We start from the raw sequence: 23,303 nt of genomic DNA, 5'->3' as shown, positions 1-23,303 counted from the left end.
ACCTGAACAGTTATATTGGGTACGTGAAAAAATTCACAATAGTTGAATAGGAATTACAAGAAAAACTAGGCACACAGCTAGGTAGCAATAGGTAGCAAAAACAGAAAATTTAAAATAAGAAAGCTAAAATTTGGCATGAGTGATATTAATCAACTCTATTTAATGGTAAAAAAATTAAAAAAATCAGGGTTTTATGGTCCGTTCTCTTCATATAAAGTGAGGATGATTTTTTTATCGTCTATCCAATAGTGAGGGATAACATTATCGGTATTTTTATGCATTATATAAGGGTTTACAGTGCTAATTTAACCCTAACCCTACACAGCGCGTGTCCCGACACGCACTTGGCCGGTTTTATTTCACACTGAATCATCTTTCTAATTCGTTAACTTCAAATATGCTGACTACATAATATACCTAACTCAATGAACCCTGGATGTATCCTCTAACCAAGCGTCACTACAAGGTTGTCCGTTACGTACAATGTCAGGATAAAAACTGTCAACAGGAAATTAGACTCACAGGGCGCGTTCATTGGGCAACGCAACATTCCAGAAAGGCACGCCAAAAGCCTGCTTTATGCATACCCGCATATGTCCATAGTCTACATTCTTACAGGCATTTAAAACAAAACAATGAATTTTTAGTAGGTAGTATCATAAAATACCTAGTACTATTTATGATTTTACTAACTTCTTTTACTAGTTCAGTTACTAGTCTGAAAAATATTTTGGATATGTTATAATCTGAAGCATTGGTTCCCAAAGTGGTCCAAGTGGACCCCCAACGGTCCACAGGAAACTCAACAGGGGTCTACGTTGTCGTAACAAAAAAAATCCGGCTTGTACCATTATTAGAGAAGCCAGAGAAAGCATATGGAAATTAAGTCCTCCACGCTGCCATAAAGCGGATTGGCGGGCTAGAAAAGAAAAAAGAAACTAGAATTCATAATAAAAATCCGTTGGGGGTCCACGGGAAACTCAACAGGAGTCTACGTTGTCGTAACAAAAAAAATCCGGCTTGTACCGTTATTAGGTAAGGCATATGGAGCTTAAGTCCACCACGCTGCCATAATGCGGGTTGGCGGGCTATATAAGAACAAAGAAAGTAGAATTCGTATTAAAAACCGGTTTGAACCGTTATTAGAGAGGATATTTGTAGCTTAAGCCCACCACGTTGCAATTCGGGTTGGCGGGATACAAAAGAACAAGAAAAGCAGTATTGATAGTGTTAAAATCTGGCTTCCACTGTTATTGGAAAGGGCAAGTAGGCGGGTTAGAAAATGAACAAAGAAAGTAGAATTAATAGTAATAAAATCGAATATCAGTGATTCAGATTTGAAGTCATCTTTATATGGTTATGGTGCAATAAACTATAAAGTCATAATGATAAGTATCACTGAGCCATGATATGCGAAACCTAAAAATTCGTAAAGTCAGCTAAAAACCTTATGCTAACGACAATTATTTATTGATTCGGCTCGTGGTGCGGCTGCTTCAGTGTGACATACTGTACCATGCGCGCGGGCCGCCGGTGGCCACTTCTATAATCCTTCTCATTTCCTGTGGTCAAATTTTAGTGCTTACAATTTCACACTTATAAATTATCAAAATAATTCAGTGGATTTTAGCAGCCTATTTAAGAAAATGCTACCCTGTGAGTATAAAATGTTAAAAACAACTAAATATTTTTTTTTATTTTTTATAAGAATAAAATATTTTTGTAATTTTACATATTTTAAGTAGGTAGGTAGGTTTTATGGCAAAAAGTTCCTCTTCTTTTGCGAGCTTAGCTTCTTTGTATAAACGCTAATTTCTTTATCTGAATAAGTTACTCGTATTAATTATCATGTGAAAGTATTATGTTTTTTTATTTTCCTTACTAAATTCATTTTTACCTACAAAAAAAATATTTAAAATGATTTGTATTATTTTTCTAGAAAGAAAAAACATATAAATATAATTTTGTAAATATGAATTTTGGAAAATTCAAATCAAATTCAATTTACTTAATTGTAAAATAAAAAAAAATTAATATATTTTCTTTGATACATAATTGTTTATATTGAAAATACGGAATAATTTTTCACGTAATTGCCGTTTCGGTCGATATAAACCTTCTGACGTTGTCTATCGTTGTTTTGGCTGGCTTCGACCGTGGCTAGTTACCACCCTACTAACAAAGACGTACCGCCAAGCGATTTAGCGTTCCGGTATGATGTCGTGTAGAAACCGAAAGGGGTGTGGATTTTCATCCTCTTCCTGAAAAGTTAGCCCGCTTCCATCTTAGATTGCATCATCACTTACCATCAAGTGAGATTGTAGTCAAGGGATAACTTGTAAAGAATTAAAAAAAATAACTATTGCTGCATAATATCTAAATCACAAAATGCAGCGTTAACTTACGTAGTTTTTTGTAGACATTAAAAAAGAGCAGATAACAATAATAAAATGCAAGTATGCTCCAAATGAACATTTTATGTGACGTTATTTAGAATTTAGAAATTATAATTTTTTTTTTTTTATTATAAATACCATTCAATTAAAATAAAAAATCTAGGAATAATTATAGTTTTTGTACATTTGTACATAAAAGGGGGAAATAACTTAGGATTGTTTGTGCGGAAGTATGTCAAAAATCTTAACTTAATTCCATTGAAACATTTACAGGCTTGAAGAGCATTAAATATTTCCTTTTTAAAAGACTTTCAAAAGAAGGAGCTTTGATTTTTGACAATTATTTTTGAGTTAGTCTCAATTATTTTGGAGTTTTTCAGAACTTCTATTGAAAGATAACATTTATTTGAAAATATACCGGTAAGGAAAAACCACAGAAAATATCCAGGGAAATAAGAATTGGATTTGACGGCCGTTAGTTAACGCATTCACACATTAAAAGGCAATATAGATATTGGAGGTTTTGTAATTAGCTATCCTCAAACTACCTAGAATACTATTGTGCATTTGAGTGTGTTAGCGGAAAAATGGTGAAAAAAGGATATAAATAAAATGAAATATACCTCTGATTTTTTAATCTTAATATGTAAGTCATCAATTCATATAAATCCAATTGAAATATGTCTGTGACTTTATTATGACAGTGTTTTCTCAAAACACGCTAACAAAAACCCGAACAAGTTGTTAAATTTTTGCCTATGGAACTATATACAAGGCTAAATTATTTTTAATGAGGCATAATGGAAGGTAGAGGATCTTATGGACCAACATATAGGCTACTTTTTATCCCGAAAAATACATAGTTCTTACCGGATTTCTGAAAAGCAGAATTTCACGCGTACGAAGTCACGCGCGTTCGCTAGTAAGATATAAAAATACTCTCTAAATGAGTCGCGTTGACACGCGTCGTCTAGCAATCGTTCAAATAAATTGTCGCCTATTGATTATCATTATTATGCTGTTGCTTTGATTAAAACAATTGCTGTAATTGACGTGTTTTTAATTTTGTCTACGGTATCAATTTACATGCAGGCTATTTTTACATGTTTGACGATCAACTTACATTTTTTTTTTTTATTTTTTACACTTGACCTGTACACATTTTTTATTGTTCGCGCGAGTCCCAATAAAACAAAAGCATTCCCAAGTAATATGTTCACACGTCAGCGTTTTTAAAACACGACGCTTTTTTGACCAGTGTTGCATTTTTAATTTTGGGCGCTGGAAATAGACCTTCTTTAAACTTCATACCACACTTGAACGCTTTTTTAAAATTCGTTAAAAAAATTCTCGTACGAATGGAGCTAAGGCATTGCGCGCGTGATCATGTACCTTTCAAACGTCGATGCTGATTGAGGTTTTTCCTACAAATTATACTTTCAAGACAATGGGACAAAGCCTTGTATAGATTCCCTTATTAATATTCAAGTTATACAAAAAAAGGCTTGCTTACTATCACCTAATTAGTGATTCTAATGAATTTTAACAATGTTATTAATGTCCTTAAGTTGGTTTACTTATTAGACTAAAGTTAAAAAAAAGTACCTTAAAGGTAAAGTTAGGTACATAATTTTTGCTTTGTATTTTCAACCATATTTAATTTCCGTATACTTGGTATTATAAAGCAATGAAATATATTTTAATTAAATGATATCTTATCCCATAACAATATTATTATCTTACACAATATCTCAATTATTTAGTGCTTACAATAAGCACGGTCGTCTGGAATCTGTAAATTAAAATCTGAATAATTAAATTAAATTAAAACTAAGGATAAACAGAATATTAAATTTAATTTCTGCTTGCTTTACTTAAATTTACAAAAAAATTTTCAATTTTCACAATTTTCCATATAATCTATAATTGTTTGTAATTTTTTACATAGTTATAAAAAATTGAATCTATAGCATCAGCTTCAGGAGATCCTACATCATCGAATAGTCAAAATGTCACCTTATAGTTTACATGACTTTATTACCATCGAAGTAGTTACACTAAGCCCTCATTCGTACGTTTTATCGTTCGCCCTCAGACAGCGTTTTTAAAACACGAAGCTTTTTTATCGAGCAGTGTTGCATTTTCAATTCTGCGCTTTGGAAATAGACCATATTCCACTTCATACTACACGCTGGGTTTTAACGCATCGCTTTTTTAACTCTCGTGCGAATGAGGTCTAGTCTAAATTTAAATTCTACAAAAATGAGCGAAAGTCAGTCGTCAAGAAATCTCGAAAACCACTTGACGTAGAAACATGAAATTCGGCAGGGAGGTACATACTCCTAGATACTAATTTTGCGTTAGGGCCTTATTAAAGAGGTCTAAGGGCGGATAAAGTCGCGGGTGTCCGTTATTTAAAATAAATCGGTTCTATATAGTTGGTAAAATATTTTTGTCAAGTAGTTAGCTAATGAGTTTATGATTATGCAAAATAAATCTTCGAAGAACTATCGCGACCAAGTTAGTTTGCATTACCGCCCGACCTATTCGAAGCTACGATGCCATGGTACTCTTATAAAGACAGACATTGTGAAACCTGCTTTGTGAAAATATCGGTGGTAAAAATATTGTATTTATTTTTTGTCTAAATGAATTCTTACCATACGTTTAACATCTGTGGTATATACGCAAAAGAGCCGTGATAGCCCAGTGAATATGACCTCTGCCTCCGATTTCGGATAGTGTGTGTTTGAATCCGGTCCGAGGCATCATGTATCTCCAACTTTTCAATTGTGTGCATTTTTAACCGACTTCAAAAAGGAGGAGGTTCTCAATTCGGTCGGTATTTTTTTTAAGAAATTAAATATCACGTGTCTCAAACGGTGAACGAAAAACATCGTAAGGAAACCTGCATACCAGAGAATTTTTTTAATTATCTGCGTGTGTGAAGTCTGTCAATCCGCAATGGGCCAGCCTGGTGGCCAGCCCTTCTCATTCTGAGGAGACTCGAGCTCAGCAGTGAGCAAAATATGGGTTAATAACTGAAATAAGAAATTAAATTATACCTACCAATTTTTTGCTCTGCATAGGCGTGTTTATCTCTATCATCTTAAAAGATTCAACAAATACAAACTTTTGCGGTGGCAACAATTGTCTTAATCTCATGTGAGTGAGTAAATATTTACTTCCTACTGCGAGTTGCTGTTCAATTTTATCATTATTTGGTACAAAGTAAACCAGTCCCAGGTAAAAAAATTATTGAATTTGCAGCGTGGTGAGTCTAAGCTCCATCAAGAGCCATTAAAATAGGAATACAGTAATGATGATTCTATAGCTTGGCAACATCGTTCGTAACATTCCCGATAGTCCGCGCGGGCCGGGGAAGTGTAGCGATGAATGAAAAACCCTGAAGCAGCTCACTTCCCCGCACGCACGATTTCATACCTGCGCAGTGTTTCCCCCCGTCGTCCGCATATCATGGGAGTGTCATTGCCAGACTATATCAGTTAATGAATACAGTAGAGCTGAATGAATATTAATCGTTATTAAGAAAATTATTAATTAATATAGCTATCTAATCAATCAAAATACCGGTGGATACTATGTGCGTATGAATAACATCAATCTGGTATTAGTTAATTATAACGCTAGTGCGAATTACATCACAATGGACTGAAAGATGTTCTACAATGCGCTCTTCAGTCACTGTAAACTTTACTGTGCTGTAAACTTGAAGCAACGAAACTTGGCGGTAGAAATAAAAATAGTAATTCGACTTTCGTATCCATCAATATAAATCGTTAGATGGGAACCTCCTTATTAAAGAACGCATAACTTCATGTCATGTCATTACATTTATTTATAAGACGTGCACGCACATCTTATCTTAGTACGTAACAAGCGCATGCTGTGAGAGGATGTGGACTTAAAAAAATATTTACTGTTTTTTCTTATTTTAATCCCTTAACTATACCTTCGTGTTTATTTGGGAAGTGTAAAAACACAAGCCACAACATGAATAAAGAGAAATGTGTTACGAGTGACGACGTACTCAATGTGCGAAACCAATGACAATTCCGTGACGCTTTGAGGCCCGTCTAATGATCTACGATCGACGTACGTAACTAGATCAGCAGCTCATCAAATAAAAAAAAATCATGACAGCTTAAATATTCAACGGTCTCGCTGACTCAAGTAAACATTCAGTACACTTTCAGTACATTTTTAAAAGATTTGAAATTATAAAGAATATAGGCTATGTGTGACTTACTTATCTGCAAACAATAATATTTTTTTAATTATGTTTATTATCAATCCAAAATATATATTTCGACGTACTTACTGTAGAATACTTTACGTTTTTGTGGACACTTGCTTATTTTTATAAAACAACTCGCAGACGCCACGCGGTTTCACTCGCGTAGTTTCCGTTTGCGTTAAATAAGGGGTTAAAATATAGCCTATAGCACCCGGGGATAGTGTAGCTTCCCTACAGTGAAAGGAATTATTAAAATCGGTTCAGTAGTTCCGGAGCCTATTAAATGCAAACAAATAAATATTTCCTCTTTATAATATTACTTTACACAAGTTAAAATTAAACATTATTATGAAAATTAAAACAAAAAAACACTCAAATATAAACTAAATATACATATTTGAGAGACCTATTGAGAGAAATAATGCACAATCAAAGACATTCAATATCTATATCTATACTAATGTTATAAAGAGGTAAAGTTTGAGGAATTGTAGGAGTATCTACTAAACTGATTTTATAAATTGTTTTACTACTAGAAAGCCACGTAGTTTGTGAGTGTCATAAGCTTACCACGTATTCTTATAGAAAAAGAAACTACGCGAGTGAAACCGCGGGTATCGGCTAGTATAAAACAATAAGGATAACAAGCCGTTCTGTGCTACGTCATGACCATGAATGGTGCCCTCTGAATTGCGGGCAATTAATGCGCATGTAGATATACGCTCGATTTTATGTACAATGCCTTTCTATTAAATCCTCTCTGATTTATTTTAGATAACCAGACCGTCATAGTTATCGACAAAGGGGCGTACGTTTTACGCCGGGAGGAAGCGAAAACGTGAGTAAGTACATCACTAATCAAACAACTGAAATTAGATTCTTGTCTCATATCTTTATAAGAACGATAATTAGTTAAGTTTGCCTTTTAATAATAAATCAAACTGTAATGAACGAAGACGACAGTTTAATATCCGAATTCGTGTGCGCAGGCGGCAAGGGCGATAAAATGAGAAATAGTTTGTGAGATTTTTTGCGATCTTTGCGGTCGTCATTTAAATTTATTAGTAAAGAAATGAATTTTTAAATGAAAATTTCAGATCGAAACAAAACACACCCACAATCAGCCTCGATAGACTTACTAAAGAAGATGAAGCAGTCAAGAAGACATCTTGGTACAGTTCGAGTACTCCGACTATTGCGCATTACTTTACGTTAGTTTTATTAGGTGAGTGAAAAAATTCAAACTGATAGAAATTTAAACGTGTTTTTTTTTCGTCATTATAACTAGAAGCCTAATATCATAATATAGAGTTTAGGCAGTGGCGTGATCTTCATAGATGAAAAATCGCTGGGCTAATTCTTCCACTTTGTATTATTTGTACTACTATGTATTCTGTGATGAAGTGCCTACCCTAGTTGAAAACCTTGTGCACTCCACTGAGTTTAGGCTTACAATAATAACGTACTACGAGTGTAGTTACATTAGATTTATTAGGTGAGTGAAAAAATTCAATTTTTCAAATATGTTTTTTGTCGTCATTATAACTAGAAGCCTAATATCATAATATAGAGTTTATGCAGTGGCGTGATCTTCATAGATGCAAAAATCGCTGGGCTAATTATTCCATTCTGTATTATTTGTACTACTATATATTCTGTGGTGTAGTGCGTACCCTAGTTGAAAACCTTGTGCACTCCGCTGAGTTTAGGCTTACAATGATACGCACTACGAGTGTAGTTCTCTGGCATGATCTATCTCAAGTGGAACTTGAGTCGTGACTTGACTCATAACGCTCGAATGAGTTCATGAACAAGAATGACTAAAATAGAATTTGAGAGAGTATCATCATAGTGACAAGAACCTGTAGAATTGCATTTTTTTTTTTTTTGAAATATCACAACACCCATCTTTTTAAGAATTACATCTACTCGTACAATCGGTTATTTGAGAAAAGTACCGCCTTTTTACCGCCAATTATAATTAGAAATATTTTTCTTAAAAATATTTCTAATTATAATTTTAAATGAAATGAAAAATTAATTATTATTGTTTTAAAATTCACTTTTAGTAAAATCAAAAACATGACAAGTTAGCAACATAAATATAAAGTTTAAATTTTCCATTACGCGCAACAATTTTTATTACTAGGTCAAGTATCGAATAATAATAACACGGATTAGATAATATTGCTGATGATGCAAAATAATCATAGGTATTGCAGCTATGTGAAATGAAACTGTCTTTTGTGTAAAAAGAAAAGAAATTAGTAATATAATATAATGATGTTAAAACAAATACAAATTGCCATAATTTAAAGATAAATTTACTACCATAGAGCTATTCAAAACAACTTGCTGCGGGTATGTATTTACTTTAAAATTTTCAATTAAGTAGAGCAATAACCGGTAAATTGCAAACTTAAAAAATATAGGATAATAGTTATTATTTGTTTATTTACACATTTAAAAACAATAGAGTCTTAAACAACCGAATATACTCGTAGTTAATAACAAAAAAATTTAACGTTTTCGATTGTTTTGTTAAATATATAAGAATTAATATGGCGAGTGAACAGGAAAAAAATCTATATGAGAGGACTGGGTCCTTTGGACCTTTGGACTATCGTCATAACTCAAATTCAAATTTTATTTATTTTAAGTAAGCTTAGTTTAGAAGCACTTTATAACCGAAGGTTATGCTGGTATCGCGATAATTAAGGACGTAAACTTGAAATTAAATTTACGAGGGAGGGTTAAATTATTAAAATGTTAAGACCTTTTCTATCTGGTTTTTAGTACGGGCTTATGTATGGATTCATATTTAAAATACATATTTAAATAAATAAAATAATTAAAGAAATAAAAAACCCGACTGCATAAAATATAAAAACTTAAAAGTAAAAAGAAGCTCAGTCCATAAGTGTAGAAAGCAATAAGAAAACAGTTGGGACCAATATTGGATAGAATTATTTTAGTGTAAATTATTTAATAGGTCCCTTGTAGTCGGGTAAAAATAAGTTACAATGTTATTGTCAATAATGTGATATGTATCATAATTAACCCTATAAGCCTTTAAAATTACGTCTACGTCTGTGAGGCGTACACGCAATCGAATATCGTTTGTCTCTTTCTAACAGTTGACGCTAGCGCATCGTGCTCTAGTGTTATCTTAGTGGCCAACAGCAGCTAGCAGACGGTGCCCGTGGCATTAGAGAAAGTCCTGCCATTTCTGATTTATCAAAGTGTAGCACGCCTGCGAGACGTATATTTAGGCTTTGTGTATGTCCGAAAGAGATTAGGCTTCTAATATGATAGAAATAAGTATCTTGATTCATGATTATTATTATGTCATGTATAATTAAAAAGAAAACACCTAATTACAGGATCTCTGACATGGGGAATCTTATGGTGCGCATGGGGCAGCAACTGGGCGTGGGACGGGAAGTGGTTCCGCCTGGCTATTGTGCCCATCATAGCCTGGGCCAGCGGGCTCATACTGCAAGAGTTGACGACACTGCCGCCGCTCCTCGCTGCTTTGATCACCGGCATGCTTGCGCGCCACCTTGGCTTCATAGACATGCGTCTATATCCGCATATTGATGCCTTCTTAAGGTATTTAAAAGTGAAAATAATACTCATATACTAATAATAGTCGCAGCCCGGAGTTGGGACTATGGTGGTGGACCCACGTGCTATCGGTCCCGGTCCTATAGCTAACATTTGTCAAGAAATGCATCAGCTCATATCGAGGGTTCAGTTCCACCACAAAATTAAGTAATATTTTGCAGTATAAATTTGTGATGAGATAGTTAAAATTACATTATAAATTTACTTATGGAAACGTAGTAAATGTCTATTTCAATAAAAAAATTAAGTACTACTACTATTTATAGTAGCTTTTCTTAATTTTAAGAGAAGAGACGAAAATGGTAGTTTTTATGGTTAGTATTTTACTAGCAGACGCCCCGCGATTTCATCCGCCTAGTTCTCGTTTCCTTGTAAATACAGGAATGAAATATAAACTATGTTAGTTAATAATGTAGCTTTCCATTAGTGAAATTATTTTTAAAATCGGTTTTGTGGTTAAGTAGTGAAAGCGTAACAAACAAAAGGCATAAAAAATGTTACATTCGCATTTATAAATGAATTAGTCACAAAACGAATTCCTTTTTTCCTCAGAGATTTTCGTAAATATCATATAACTCTTTTCTTATCAAGAATAACATTTTAAAGGCGGAATTATATTTATCTGACGTGTTGTGTCGTGACGCATCAGAACAGAATCGGTATCATACATGTTGTATGGCAACGTTTACATTTATGTGTAGTGACCATGTCGTGATGGCTTCTGATGTGTCGCATTTAAAATGTATGTCACGAGTCACGACACGACACGTCAGACAAATATAATTCCGCCTTTAACCGTCGTCGTAGGTTTTATGTTAATTTTTCATTTTAGTTTTGATTATGAAAATGAACTATGTTATGTACGTATGTTTATAAAAACATCTCTACAAATTATTTTTTATCATTTTAGAATGTATTTTTGCAAGTAGGCATTTTTAATATCTTTTTGTTATCTTCGGCTGAAATATTTTCACAACTTAAATGGGCACAATGACTGTTTATAATAGAAAAGCGTAAAAAACTTTATTTCCTTAAATGTAGTTGAACCTTGGAGATTGTACTCGTATTTCGTTAAACTTGCCTATATTTTATTGAAAACCGCTTTAACCTTCGACGTTCTAAGTTATAGAAAAACCCTATTAAAGTTTTTATGAACTTTTGTATTAAACTAGTTATAATATCCTAATAATATGTCAAACAGCTGTGGTCTATCATATTAAAAATATTAATATTATAAATTAGCGGACCTGATAGAATGACCCTGGTCCATACAATGCTCCATAAACCAGTGTTTACTAAAAGGAAAAAATAATTGATAGAATTAATTTATAATTTATTATGTTAAATTAAATTTACAATAAATTTATGATAACGCATGGCGCAAGTGAATAAAAAACTACTGTCATCTATTTAAAAAAATTCAAAGTGACTATATATATACAAAATGAGATACTTTAGTGTTTTTCGAGATTACTACTAAGGCTTGTTTATCCCATTTTTTTATACCTCAGCTGTAAAAAAGTAAACAAAATAAGCAAAGAGTTATCTAAATATATCAAGTTTTTTTAGAGTTTTAGCCTTACGTAGTTACTAAAAGTTTTATAAGTTTTATAAGTATAGGTTTTAGACAAAATTAAAAATAAAAAAGTCGTTCTTGCAGGAAAATATATCCAGTAATAATCCTTGGCAAAGGATCTTTATCCTGGGACGTGAGCTACATGAGACAAAACTGGCGTCAAGTGCTTGCACTAGGATCGCTTCCATGGACCACTGAAGTAGTGCTTGTTGCAGTCTGTACACATTTCCTTCTTGGATTTCCTTGGCTTTGGGGTATGTACTTAAATATACTTTGTGTATATTGTTATTTACACAAAGATTGTATAAAAGAGATAATATATCACTAGCATGTCAAAACTGAGGCGAACATCAGCGCTTAATTGTCTTAATTTCAGAGTCGCATAGTAAACAACGAAATTTATATAAACAATTAATATATAAAGATACATATACAAATGTCAAGCTGTGGATTTAAGAACTTTAATCACTGTATATACATAAATATATAATGAAATTAATCCAAAAATTGTGCATGTGTGCGTGTGTGCGCTCCTTGGAATAGATTGATTTGGATCACTTTTTGCTGTAATTACAGGCACATAACATGTTTATAATATAAAATATCGTTTGTTAGACATGTTACGCTCAAAGATGGCTCTAATGAAAACGCGCAAGACGCGTTGTGGCAATCACAGGAAGACCTACCCGACCTACCAACGCGTTGTGTCAATGAATAAAATTAGCACTGACATTAAAATTCACTCTCACATGATGACGGTTACCTCATAGTTTTATCTCACAATCGAAGTAGTGTAATAGGTAATTATTATCATGATTATCTATCATTAAGTGGTCAAGTATGTCTAAGATATTACATATTTACTAATATATAAGTATACTCAGAGGTGCAATCATACCACTTTACTATACTAGCGTCATATTAAAGATAAGTCATATTAAAAATAAATAGTCAAAGTGATAGCTAACACCAAGGCCTACTAAAATAAGGCAATATATGTAAGCCGACGTTTTACGGTTTTTAAGTTATATTGATTTTTGTTCAAAATACAAAATTCCCTACCTTCAGTACAATTTAGTCATACGAGTACCATGTGCTGAAAAATTACATACAGCAAAGCATTTTTTATAACATAATATTTATACATACAGAACTTGAGCATTTTACTGTGCTTCTATTTTATATAAGAAAAAAATATTATATAATATCACAGATCATTTTGTAGTCTATCTCCTTCCTGTTTCCCTAATTCTAAGGCCGCTGTTTAAACTCTACTTTTTAATCATAATAAAAATTCAAGCGACCAAATCCAAGACTTATTTGGATGTTGTGAAATTCAAAAAGGCCGGTCCAGTAAACACTATTTTCTTAACCTGGTTAAGTAATCCTTAATTTTTAATTATTAATTATAAGTATATTAATAGATAAGCCTTCATCATAATTATAGTTACCACTATGTCACGGGCATTCATTCATTATCAGCAACCCATATTCGGCTCACTGTTGAGCAAGAGTCTCCTCTCAGAATGAGAGAGAGAGGTTAAGCTAAATAGTCCACCACGCTAGCCCAATGAGGATTGATTTGAGAATGAATTCACTTGAATGAGAGTTCCTACATTAACTAAACTAAAACGTAGAGAATTAAGAAAATTCACAGCTTACGACACGTAATATTTAATTTCTTAAAATGCCTCCTCCTCCTTGCGAGGTATTCCTCATTACTGAGGTTCGTGATCCCTACCACAAGCCAAAATCTTCTTTTCTTCTAAAATTAAATTCTTCAAAGCTAAATTCTTCATAAAATGCTCATAACTCATAATTCGTCAGGATTCGAACTTACGCCCTCCGAAGCAAAAGCAGAAGCTATATCCACTAGGCTATCACGGTTCTTTGTCTATCTCAGCGTCGTTCAAGTTTTTCTGTTCCAATATAGAATATGGATGTTTTTATTTCACGTAATATTTGTTCAGCTCCAAGTGTCGCCGGCCAATATAAAATACGTTACACAAGAGCACATTGCTAAAGTGCCTCTCAACATTTGCTCTACGCCATAAGGGATATTTAACGAGAATAAAGCACCTACTACAAACACATGAAAACAGTACGTCGCCCGTAAACAGCGCTCATTCCGTGTTGAGCTCTCACATTTCTCACATCAAATTTGCGAGAGATGTGATGATGATCAAATATTACTCTGGCTTCAAGCTGGTTTATTTCCATTACAAATACGAGGTATTTAGAGAGGCTTTCATCTTTACACATGGACTAATTATAAGCGGACGAATTCATTTTTACATAATGACAGACATTTGCTCTCTACGCCTTATAGCCCAGTATCCGTGGAGCATGTTTAGAATTGATAAATTGATTACTATCAAGTTAATTTTCAGTAAGTAGCTTCATCTTGATGAGACGCTAAAATTTTAAATTTACGAAAATTCTTGGTTCTGGTAGCTAACTGTGTTATCAGGTAATAAAAATTTCTGAGCGTCGGAACGAGATAATGTACCACGCAATTTGTAGGACATTGTGGATGTTAAGTTGTATAACTATTAATTATGCAACAGTTAAATAGCTGGTATTGGATAATTAGTTTCAAAAGGGGCATTAACCTGTCTCATCTTTACTTAACTGACTCTCAGTATAATTTGCTTTTTATACGGGTAGTAGATTATAGATTCACTAGAAACATAATATGAGTGATCTTTTATTCATTAGTAAGCACAACGCATCAAAAGTGATAAAGTAAACCTACTATATAATTCCTTATTTAATTGTAAATATTTAAGTGTAAATAATTCCTTATTTAAATTGAACTACCTTAACACTTTCTGTTGATTTTAATATACCATTTCATTTACAATATACAATACCAATTAATAAAAATGAAATTTGTAATTTCAACACAAAGTACTTCAGTACACAGACCCAGATACAACAAGCTTCGAAATGTTTACTCGCTATAAATTGGTTCACAGAAGAATGAATTCAGAAAAGTTTTTGTCGCAGTTTCGTGTCCAACCCCAAATGCGTTATACACTGCGGATTTTATTTCACTAGATAATAAAATTTGTCACGATACACAACGCAACGGGGCGCGATATATGCCGAGGCAGAGCCAATTCAATAAATTCTGCCATAGAACTAGTATTTCAAAAGATCTGAATACATTTTCAATACATAACGGTGACGGGCATCATAGGTGGTGCACTATTGATATGCAATTTACTATTCAGTGCAAGCCAAGCAGGATTTTGAAATAAAGCGTACGCGAATTCTTAATTTTAATCCATTTTTAATCCTATTTTTGAAATCGGACCAGTAGTTCCAAGTCAACAGTCGTTAGCTTTATTAAAACTTTTTGCATATCTGAGAAAATATGTTGTTATTAACCCTTATACGGCTCTCTGATGAGCTCGAGTACTCTCAGAATGAGTGGGATTAGGCCAATAGTCCACCACGCTAGCCCAAAACGGATTGAGCAGACTTCACATACCCAGACAATGAAGAAAATTTTCTGGTATACAGGTTTCCTCACGATGTTTTTTTTTTCACCGTTTGAGACACGTGATATTTAATTTTGTAAAATACACTCAATTGAAAAGTTGTAGGTGCATGCCCCGGACCGGATTCGAACCCACACCCCCCGGAATCGGAGAAAACATTATAAGAAAATTTTCCATAAGTGTAGTTGCTCGTATAACTAAATCATAAAAACTGGTCTAAACGTACTTTTCATTTCGAATAAAAATGAAGATTTCATATCGGCCCGGTTGACGAATGGAGAACGATCTTTTTCACACTATTTTGTTCTACAATACATATTCTGCGACTTATAAACAGGTGTTTTTCAGGTTTTCTACTCGGTTCAGTTTACTCATCTGTATCGTGCCCGGTGGTCATGCCCTCGGTGGTGAAGCATGGTAAGAATGCCACTGGGACGGTGAACTGGCCACAGCTGATTTGCACGGCGGGTGGGATCGACACCGGCCTCAGCGTCGGCGTGTTTGGCGTTATATTCACATTCATGTTTTACGAAACTCACGAAAGCTATCGATATATCAAAGTAAGTACTTCAAAACGAAGCCACATTAAACAAATTTTCATTATCGCTTTGTTTGTGTATATAGCCAGTCCTCAAGTAATAGTTTTGTTTTTTTATAATTTGTCCTATTAGGGCGAAAGTGATCAAATAAATAATCCATTATTGTCCTTCCTAAGTCAAGTCATGTCATGCATTAGTAAGGCGAAGGCTTACTACTACCACTTCCTTTTCACTTCTGCACCTTTACAGAACTGTATTGAATAAAATTCATTTTACTTTAAGCAATAAAACTCTAAAATGCGGCAAATCATTGAAAATAATACGAGAGCTAGATGTAATTCCTTCGATTTTTCCGCCAAAGTCACACATTAAGTCCTAAATGCTCCACGAATAATCGGCCAAATTTTGGAGATTTTATTTACCTTGATAGGTGACGCAGAACCTCGATACCTTGAAAGGTTATATTAAAACATTTGAAAGATAATAACGTTTCTGTCTGCTACCAGCCCCTACATCTTTACAAATAGCAATCTTTAACCGTATAATTTTTAAAGGCATTTTTAAAGGCATCAAAGAATGTTTTTGTATACACCTACGAGGAGAAACACTAATGTTCTGAAAGTAAATGAATTTATTTATTATTCTACAAAATTCGTACTGAAATACAATACCCCAGCATAATGCAACATAAACCACAATTGGTTTCAATGTACACTTGTACTTACGTACCAAAAAGTTAAGAATGTCTAACTTTGCATTTAAATTTTGATACATTGAGAACGTCCTTTTTCTTATCTATACTAATATTGTAAAGCTGAAGAGTTTGTTTGTTTGATTGAACGCGCTAATCTCAGGAACTACTGGTCCAATTTGAAAATTTTTCAGTGTTAGATAGCCCATTTATCGAGGAAGGCTATAGGCTATATATTATCCCCGTATTCCTACGGGAACGGGAACCACGCGGATGAAACCGCGCGGCGTCAGCTAGTAGTTATCTAAAGTACTCCTACCTACTATACTTAAAACTATTTTTTTTAATACCAATAATAAACACTTGCTACATTGCTAATTACATTTACATCTTTAAATTTGAACTATTACAGGCGGCTTTGGGGATATTCGTTGGAGTGGCACTTGGCATAGCGTGGGGCACCTTAGCAAAGTTCGTGCCGAATTCAAAGGACTTTTTTGTGACAGAACTGAGAGTTTTATTCGTTCTCGCCGGAGGACTTTTCGCAAACTTTTTCACGTCCGCCATTGGATGGGGAGGCACTGGTAAGTTACTGTTTTATTTATAAAGTAATGGAATAAATAGATTACGTTATAAAAAAATCTTTTAACTATGTAGAGACTAGAGAGTGGCAGGGTAAATAGGTATTTTTCTTTAAATTGTAGTGTTTATTAAACGCAAGCTTTTAGGAAAGTCTTATTATAGTGTTAATGACTACATAAATGATAAAAAAGCTTGGTGTTAAACTGCATTAGACGACTATGTGCTTAGTTTTAAATAAGTTTGTAAAGTGGTGGTAAACAAAAAAAATAAACCTTGGCTGAGTTTGTTGTGGGCTCTTCTCGGACCAAGGCGCATTTGGAACCCTCGTAACTTTAAATTTACGTTTTCGACCATTATTAACACCATTTGATTAATTTAAATTATGACAAAATTGACTTTCCAAAAGTGCTTTGTAAACTAAGCCTAATTGAAATAAATGTTTTTTTTTAATAAAGACTGCATTGGAATACTTCAAAATTATTAAACCTTACTCACCTTACCTTACACAGGTAATTAAATAATTAATTTACTGTTAGTTATCACAAGGATTTGGTAGGTAGGTACATGACTCATAACATGATAATCAAAGTTCAATACAAAAAGAACTTAGGTAACTAAACTACTTTTACTACCATAACTAGTGTAAAAACTATAATAAGTATTAAAAAAATTGTTTTTAATATTTCTCTGTTAGGGAAAAATTGTACTGACCTAAAAGAGCTTTAATAAGTATTAACTTATTCATTAGGTGTAAGAATTTAACATAAAATAAAAAAGCCCATCTCGATTTTTTTCAACTAACTTTCTTTTAATAAAATTTTATTAAATTAACTAGCAGACGCTTCGCGATTTTATCTAAGTAGTTGCCGTTCCCATGGAAATGCCCGGATAAAATATACCATAGAGCACAAATAATGGCCTTTTAATGGTAAAAGAATTTTCAAAATCAAAGTCCGCCGTCCTCTACAACCTTACAATCTCAGAAACTTTAGCTCTTAATTATATTATTAATAGTTATGAAACTTCAGGGCTATATTTACAATTATAATTGAGCTCAATAGCCTCATATAATAGGATTCAGTCACTACCTACTATCGTTATTGAATAAAGTTTCAAACATTCCTAGAAGTAAAACAAAGGCAAAGTTAATAAAGATGTTTGCCTTCGTAAGTATATGTGTTCTTCCAGTAAGATGTTACCCATTAGAGCTATACTTATGGATTTTAGGGTTAAAACAGGGTTTAAAAATCTAGTCTACTTATCAATTAAGTTACATATTATATTTTAACTTCACAAATGAAATTAGTCATTTAATATGTAAATTTTTATATGTCTTTGCCATTAGATACGGTCTAAACTTATTTACTTATCAGTACTTACAAGAAAGAGTTGAAAAAATAAATATAAAATCTTGCATTGACTACGTAATGAGATTCAAACCATGACATATATCTTCTAAATATTGTCTAATAGAAAAATGTAAATCTTTTGAATCTGGTCTAAAAGATAAGAGATCTTGTATTTGAGCTTCAGTGTCACTCCCGTATATAACTTTAATACAAAAAATCTACTTGATAATCTGGTACCACTCGTACTCGAATTTAATAGTCATTAATGAATTTATTCACTGTGAACTCTGGAAGTAATAACATCTCCCCGGTACTATCAAAGGTCCTTTATTTAATCAGGTGTGGTGGCGGTACTTGCGTGCAATGCGACGGCGGCGCTTCACTGGAGCAAGAAAGGGTGGAAACTGAATCAGAACCCCGCGGCTACAACCTACCGAGTGGCGTGGTCGACTTGCGAGCCAGTGCTCTTCGCCTATACCGGCACTTTCTTTGTGGTAGGTATCAATCTATTTTTTTATCTACTAGCGGACGCCCGCGACTGTATCCGCGTGAAACTTAGTTTTTCACAAATCCCTCGGGAACAATGGATTTTTCCTAGATGAAAAAAGCCTATGTGTTAATCCAGAGTAAAATCTATTACCTTTCTAAATTTAAGCCAAATCGGTTCGGTAGTTGCGGCGTTAAAGAGTAACAAACATCCAAACAAACATCCATACACACATAATAATAATAATAATAACAATCGTTTATTTCTTAGTAATATTCAGTTTTAACAAATAGGGGCTGAAACCTCCTTGTAGGTATATAATAACCCGTGTTAGGAGGCCTCGCTCTTCTATAACAGAGGTATTAAAATTACTAAATTAACAAATAGTTTTTTCTTAATAATTATAATTACTCACAGTTATCACAAATGTGTGTGCGTGAGTGTGATGTGTGTGTGCGCGTGTGAATATGTGAATGAATGTGTGTATGGATGTGTGTGTGTATGTGTGTGTGCGTAAGTGTGCGTGTCGATGTGTGCATGCAAGTGAGTGTAAAGCTGTATTAAATTTATGTCTACGTCAATTTGAGTTTATGTAATAATAGTGATTCTGTTTCTTCATAACTTTTTGTTTTTAGCCAGTTTGTAAGTGTAATTTTTATTTCGTGAAACTTGTTTGGGTAAATATTAAGCGTTTCGTTAATTTTATTATACAGGTTTGCTGATTTTACCCGATACTGATTCTGAGAAAACGAGGTTTTTACACCTGATACATTAATAACATTAATGTATCAGCTGTAAAAACCTCGTTTTCGAACACATCTATACAAACATTCGTGTTTATAATAAACGGGATATTAACCATTTTATCTTCTTAAAAATGATCACGTACAATAATAAGCGTCCGCTAGTAATGTATATTATGACCTCCATTTATAGATTATGGTCCTTGAACCCAGAAACAAAATATTTATTCATGTTAACATGCAATTTGTAGAACATTGTGGCTGATATGTCGTATAACTATTAATTAATCAACAGTTAAAAAAAATATTTTTGATAATCTCCTTCCAACTTGTATAAATAACGAGGTTATTAAAAGTTTTTACTAACCACCTGTTTTTTTACTGTTGCTTAATTAATAGTTATACAATTTAACAGCCAAAATGTCCTACAAATTGCGTGGTACATTATCTCGTTCGACACTCAGAAATTTTTCTTACCTCAGTTAGCCACCAGAATCAAGAATTTTCGTAAATAAAACAGTTGATCGTTTCATATGATATGAAGCTACTCACGAAAAATTAACATGATACTAACTGGTTATAAAAAATGTTATAAAAAATGTTCTACGGATCCCGGACTATATTTTTTGTAATGGAGTTTTTAAGCCGTAGCAGAGAATCTACGTTTTTACATAGTTTATAGGGGAGCGAGTGCAATGGTGCTTTCATCAAAGAAAAATTCTGTCGTGACAAATAGAGAAAAAAAATTTTGAAGCTCGAATCGAAACCATGTTACATCGATACGTATTTTGCTGAGCTCTAAATTTAGATTTAAAGCTTAAATCGCTTCTACAAACTTTGCTGTAACTAATCTGCTACAATTAATTTTCAGGTGCACAGTTCGATATCTGAGACGATGCTAATTGGATTGGGCATCCTGTTACTTTGTCTTACTGTAAGACTAACAATCACTTGGCTGACGTGTTGGCAACTCACTTTGAAGGAGAAGATGTTCGTGTGTTGTACTTGGGTACCAAAGTCGGTTGTCGAGGTAAATTTTGAACTTTAATTATTCTAATTTCATTACATTTTAATTAAATCTAAGTAAGTAAATTATTTTAATAAAATATAGTTGTCATGACAAACTGTTTTATGAATCAACCTTCTCATGTATTGTAAATGTACATTCGAGACTAATCAGACTGTTATTGCACAGCATAAGTGCTTAATGTTCTGTGGTGTTTTTAGTTGCAAAGCCTTGAAATAGCTCGACCGATTTTAATGTTTTTTTTTAATAATAGACGGTATGAGTATAAGGCCCCTCCTCTTTCACCTCCCATTTTTATATCGCAATTTCAGTATTTTTTTCTGAAAGTTGGAAATAAGTTATCAGATCTTCATTTACTGGGTCATCTAGACTAGTAACTAATAATTTTGCGTTTATTAGGTACATATTCACTTAGCATATAAAATGTTTTTAAAAGACGTTAAGCCACCATCAACAATACAGGTTGGTTTTTTGTTAAGTTCAACATGTTCATTTTACTTTACAGGCTGTATTATGCCCCCTGGCAATAGACACCATTCTAATGACGGGTACGCGGAGGGAAGAACTCATTTATGCGGAGGAGCTCATGAGGTTAATAGTGCAAGCGATTCTCGTAACCACGCCCATCGGCTTCCTGCTTACCAACAACTTGGGACCAATGCTGTTAAGCCAATCTCATGAAGACTGTGAAAACAGTAAGTAGTCAATACATATAAATAAAATTGAAGTGTTTGACTGTGATTTTTAAAAAGCTGTGTTTCTTTTAGGTGCTATTTACAGCTATTTACAGGATACTAAAACATAATCAAGCTTTTTTTAAATTTTTGTCTTTCTGTCTGTTTCTTGTCCGAGCGAATCTTTGAATCAGCTGAACGGATTTGAATAGGACTGACACTGGAAGATAGAAGAGGTAGAAGATAAGAGAGGAAGAGAGCAACATATATGCTACTTTGTCTCAAGTGTCCATAAAAATCTTTAATATCTAAAGACTCTGTAATGAATTTTAACTAAGAAAAAATACGTTAAAGAATGTAAATCAATGTACAAGTTTTCGCAGTAATTGACTGAGTGTTTTCTCTCTATTTACAGAAAGTGAACCAGAGAAAAGGAAGTCAAATGGATCTCTTAACGAAGATAGCAGGTTATGATATTGAAGAATTTTAGTCAAGGAAACAAACGTAACTTTGATAATAGACAAAACTTAGAGTAACTATCTATGAATATTAGGAATGTGCAAATTGTTCATTTTGATCTTACTCAGTCCGTCGTATATTACTGTAAAATGTAAAAATTGTGAGAGTTTTAAAGGTTATGCTAACCTTTTCCCAGAGTTGAATGACTCTGCAACACAGTGAATATGTCAGAATACCAGTTACAGTTCAGTGAATATAAATTTTTCAGCACACAACAATAACTTACAGCTACAACTTGGTTGAAGATTGTGAGATAAAGTAATAGGTAACATAGAAAGAAGTACGAGGTAAAATAAAAAAATAGTATTTCTCGCATTTTTAAAGAAAGATATGAATGTATCTACTATTATAAAGAACAATCGAAAGAGCAAGCAAAATCTTATCTAAGTAATAAAATTGGTTCATGTCGTAGAGATTACCAAATAGCTAGATAACATACCTTTTATTCTTAAGATTTGAGTTACTTACTTGAAATTAATACTAGAACTAGAATAATTACACAGACACAATAAATACATAATCGATTTTATATAACAAATTCAAATTAAAAAATATTAATTCGCAGTTTGCAGCTTTATTTTTGTAAGGTTTTTATGTTTTATATTTAAATTAATTTATTATTTTTCTATAAATATATATAATACTAAAAACTACTAATTTACCATTTGCAGTTTTATATTTTGTAAAGTTTTTTAGTTTTATATTTAATTTAACTTTTTTATTTTAGTAATAAAAATTTGTCATGATTTTATACCTACCGTATTTTTTAACGGGATCAACATATGATTTATAGATATATAACGTTATATAATTATAGCTTTTTTATAAATACAATAAATTTTACCTTTACAATTATTTACACTAACTAAATACAAATATTATTTAACTAAATTACTCGTAGTTAACCTAAACTTATTATTAAATTTAAAAAAAACGAAATATAAAATTATATCTACAGACTTAGGCGCCGTAGAATTCATCCGAATCGATGTTCATTGGTAAAGTGCCCAGAAGGCTGGCAGTATTGCCACGTTGTATGGCAATACTGATTCTTTGACCAAAATATAGACCAGCCTTCTGGTCACGGGAGGCGTCGATTAATCGCTTTGCGATTTCTTTATACAGAAAGCTATTGTTAGGTCGTTTTTGTAATTCTCAGGCTGTCAACATACGAAAAATTGTGATACTACATATTTTATGTGTTTATTTTTGTGTGTGAGTGTGCGTGTTCAGTATTTGTGTGCTTGAAATATGACTGGTATGGTAGGTATGCTATAAATTGGTCCTAAAGCTAATCTATAAAATCGCCCTGGGAATCAAATTTTGTAG

The 23,303-nt window shown here is 33.1% G+C and overlaps 1 protein-coding gene across 1 annotated transcript; it reads left to right on the top strand.

Annotated features, from left to right (window-relative positions):
* Positions 1-1,318: 1,318 nt before the first annotated feature.
* On the top strand, positions 1,319-22,554 carry LOC112058535 (sodium/hydrogen exchanger 9B1-like). Its single transcript, XM_024099424.2, has 11 exons — positions 1,319-1,656; positions 7,429-7,492; positions 7,752-7,879; positions 10,038-10,266; positions 11,942-12,111; positions 15,712-15,923; positions 17,006-17,177; positions 18,864-19,018; positions 20,626-20,784; positions 21,287-21,476; positions 21,871-22,554. Exons 1-11 carry the CDS (start codon positions 1,647-1,649, stop codon positions 21,927-21,929), a joined length of 1,548 nt encoding a protein of 515 aa, XP_023955192.2. The 5' UTR covers positions 1,319-1,646; the 3' UTR covers positions 21,930-22,554.
* Positions 22,555-23,303: the final 749 nt, after the last annotated feature.

This window comes from Bicyclus anynana, chromosome 3 (assembly GCF_947172395.1).
Source record: "Bicyclus anynana chromosome 3, ilBicAnyn1.1, whole genome shotgun sequence".
In the NCBI taxonomy this organism is placed as follows: domain Eukaryota; kingdom Metazoa; phylum Arthropoda; class Insecta; order Lepidoptera; family Nymphalidae; genus Bicyclus; species Bicyclus anynana.
Note: the sequence above shows the minus strand (reverse complement) of the source record. Positions and strands in the feature narration are given on the sequence as shown.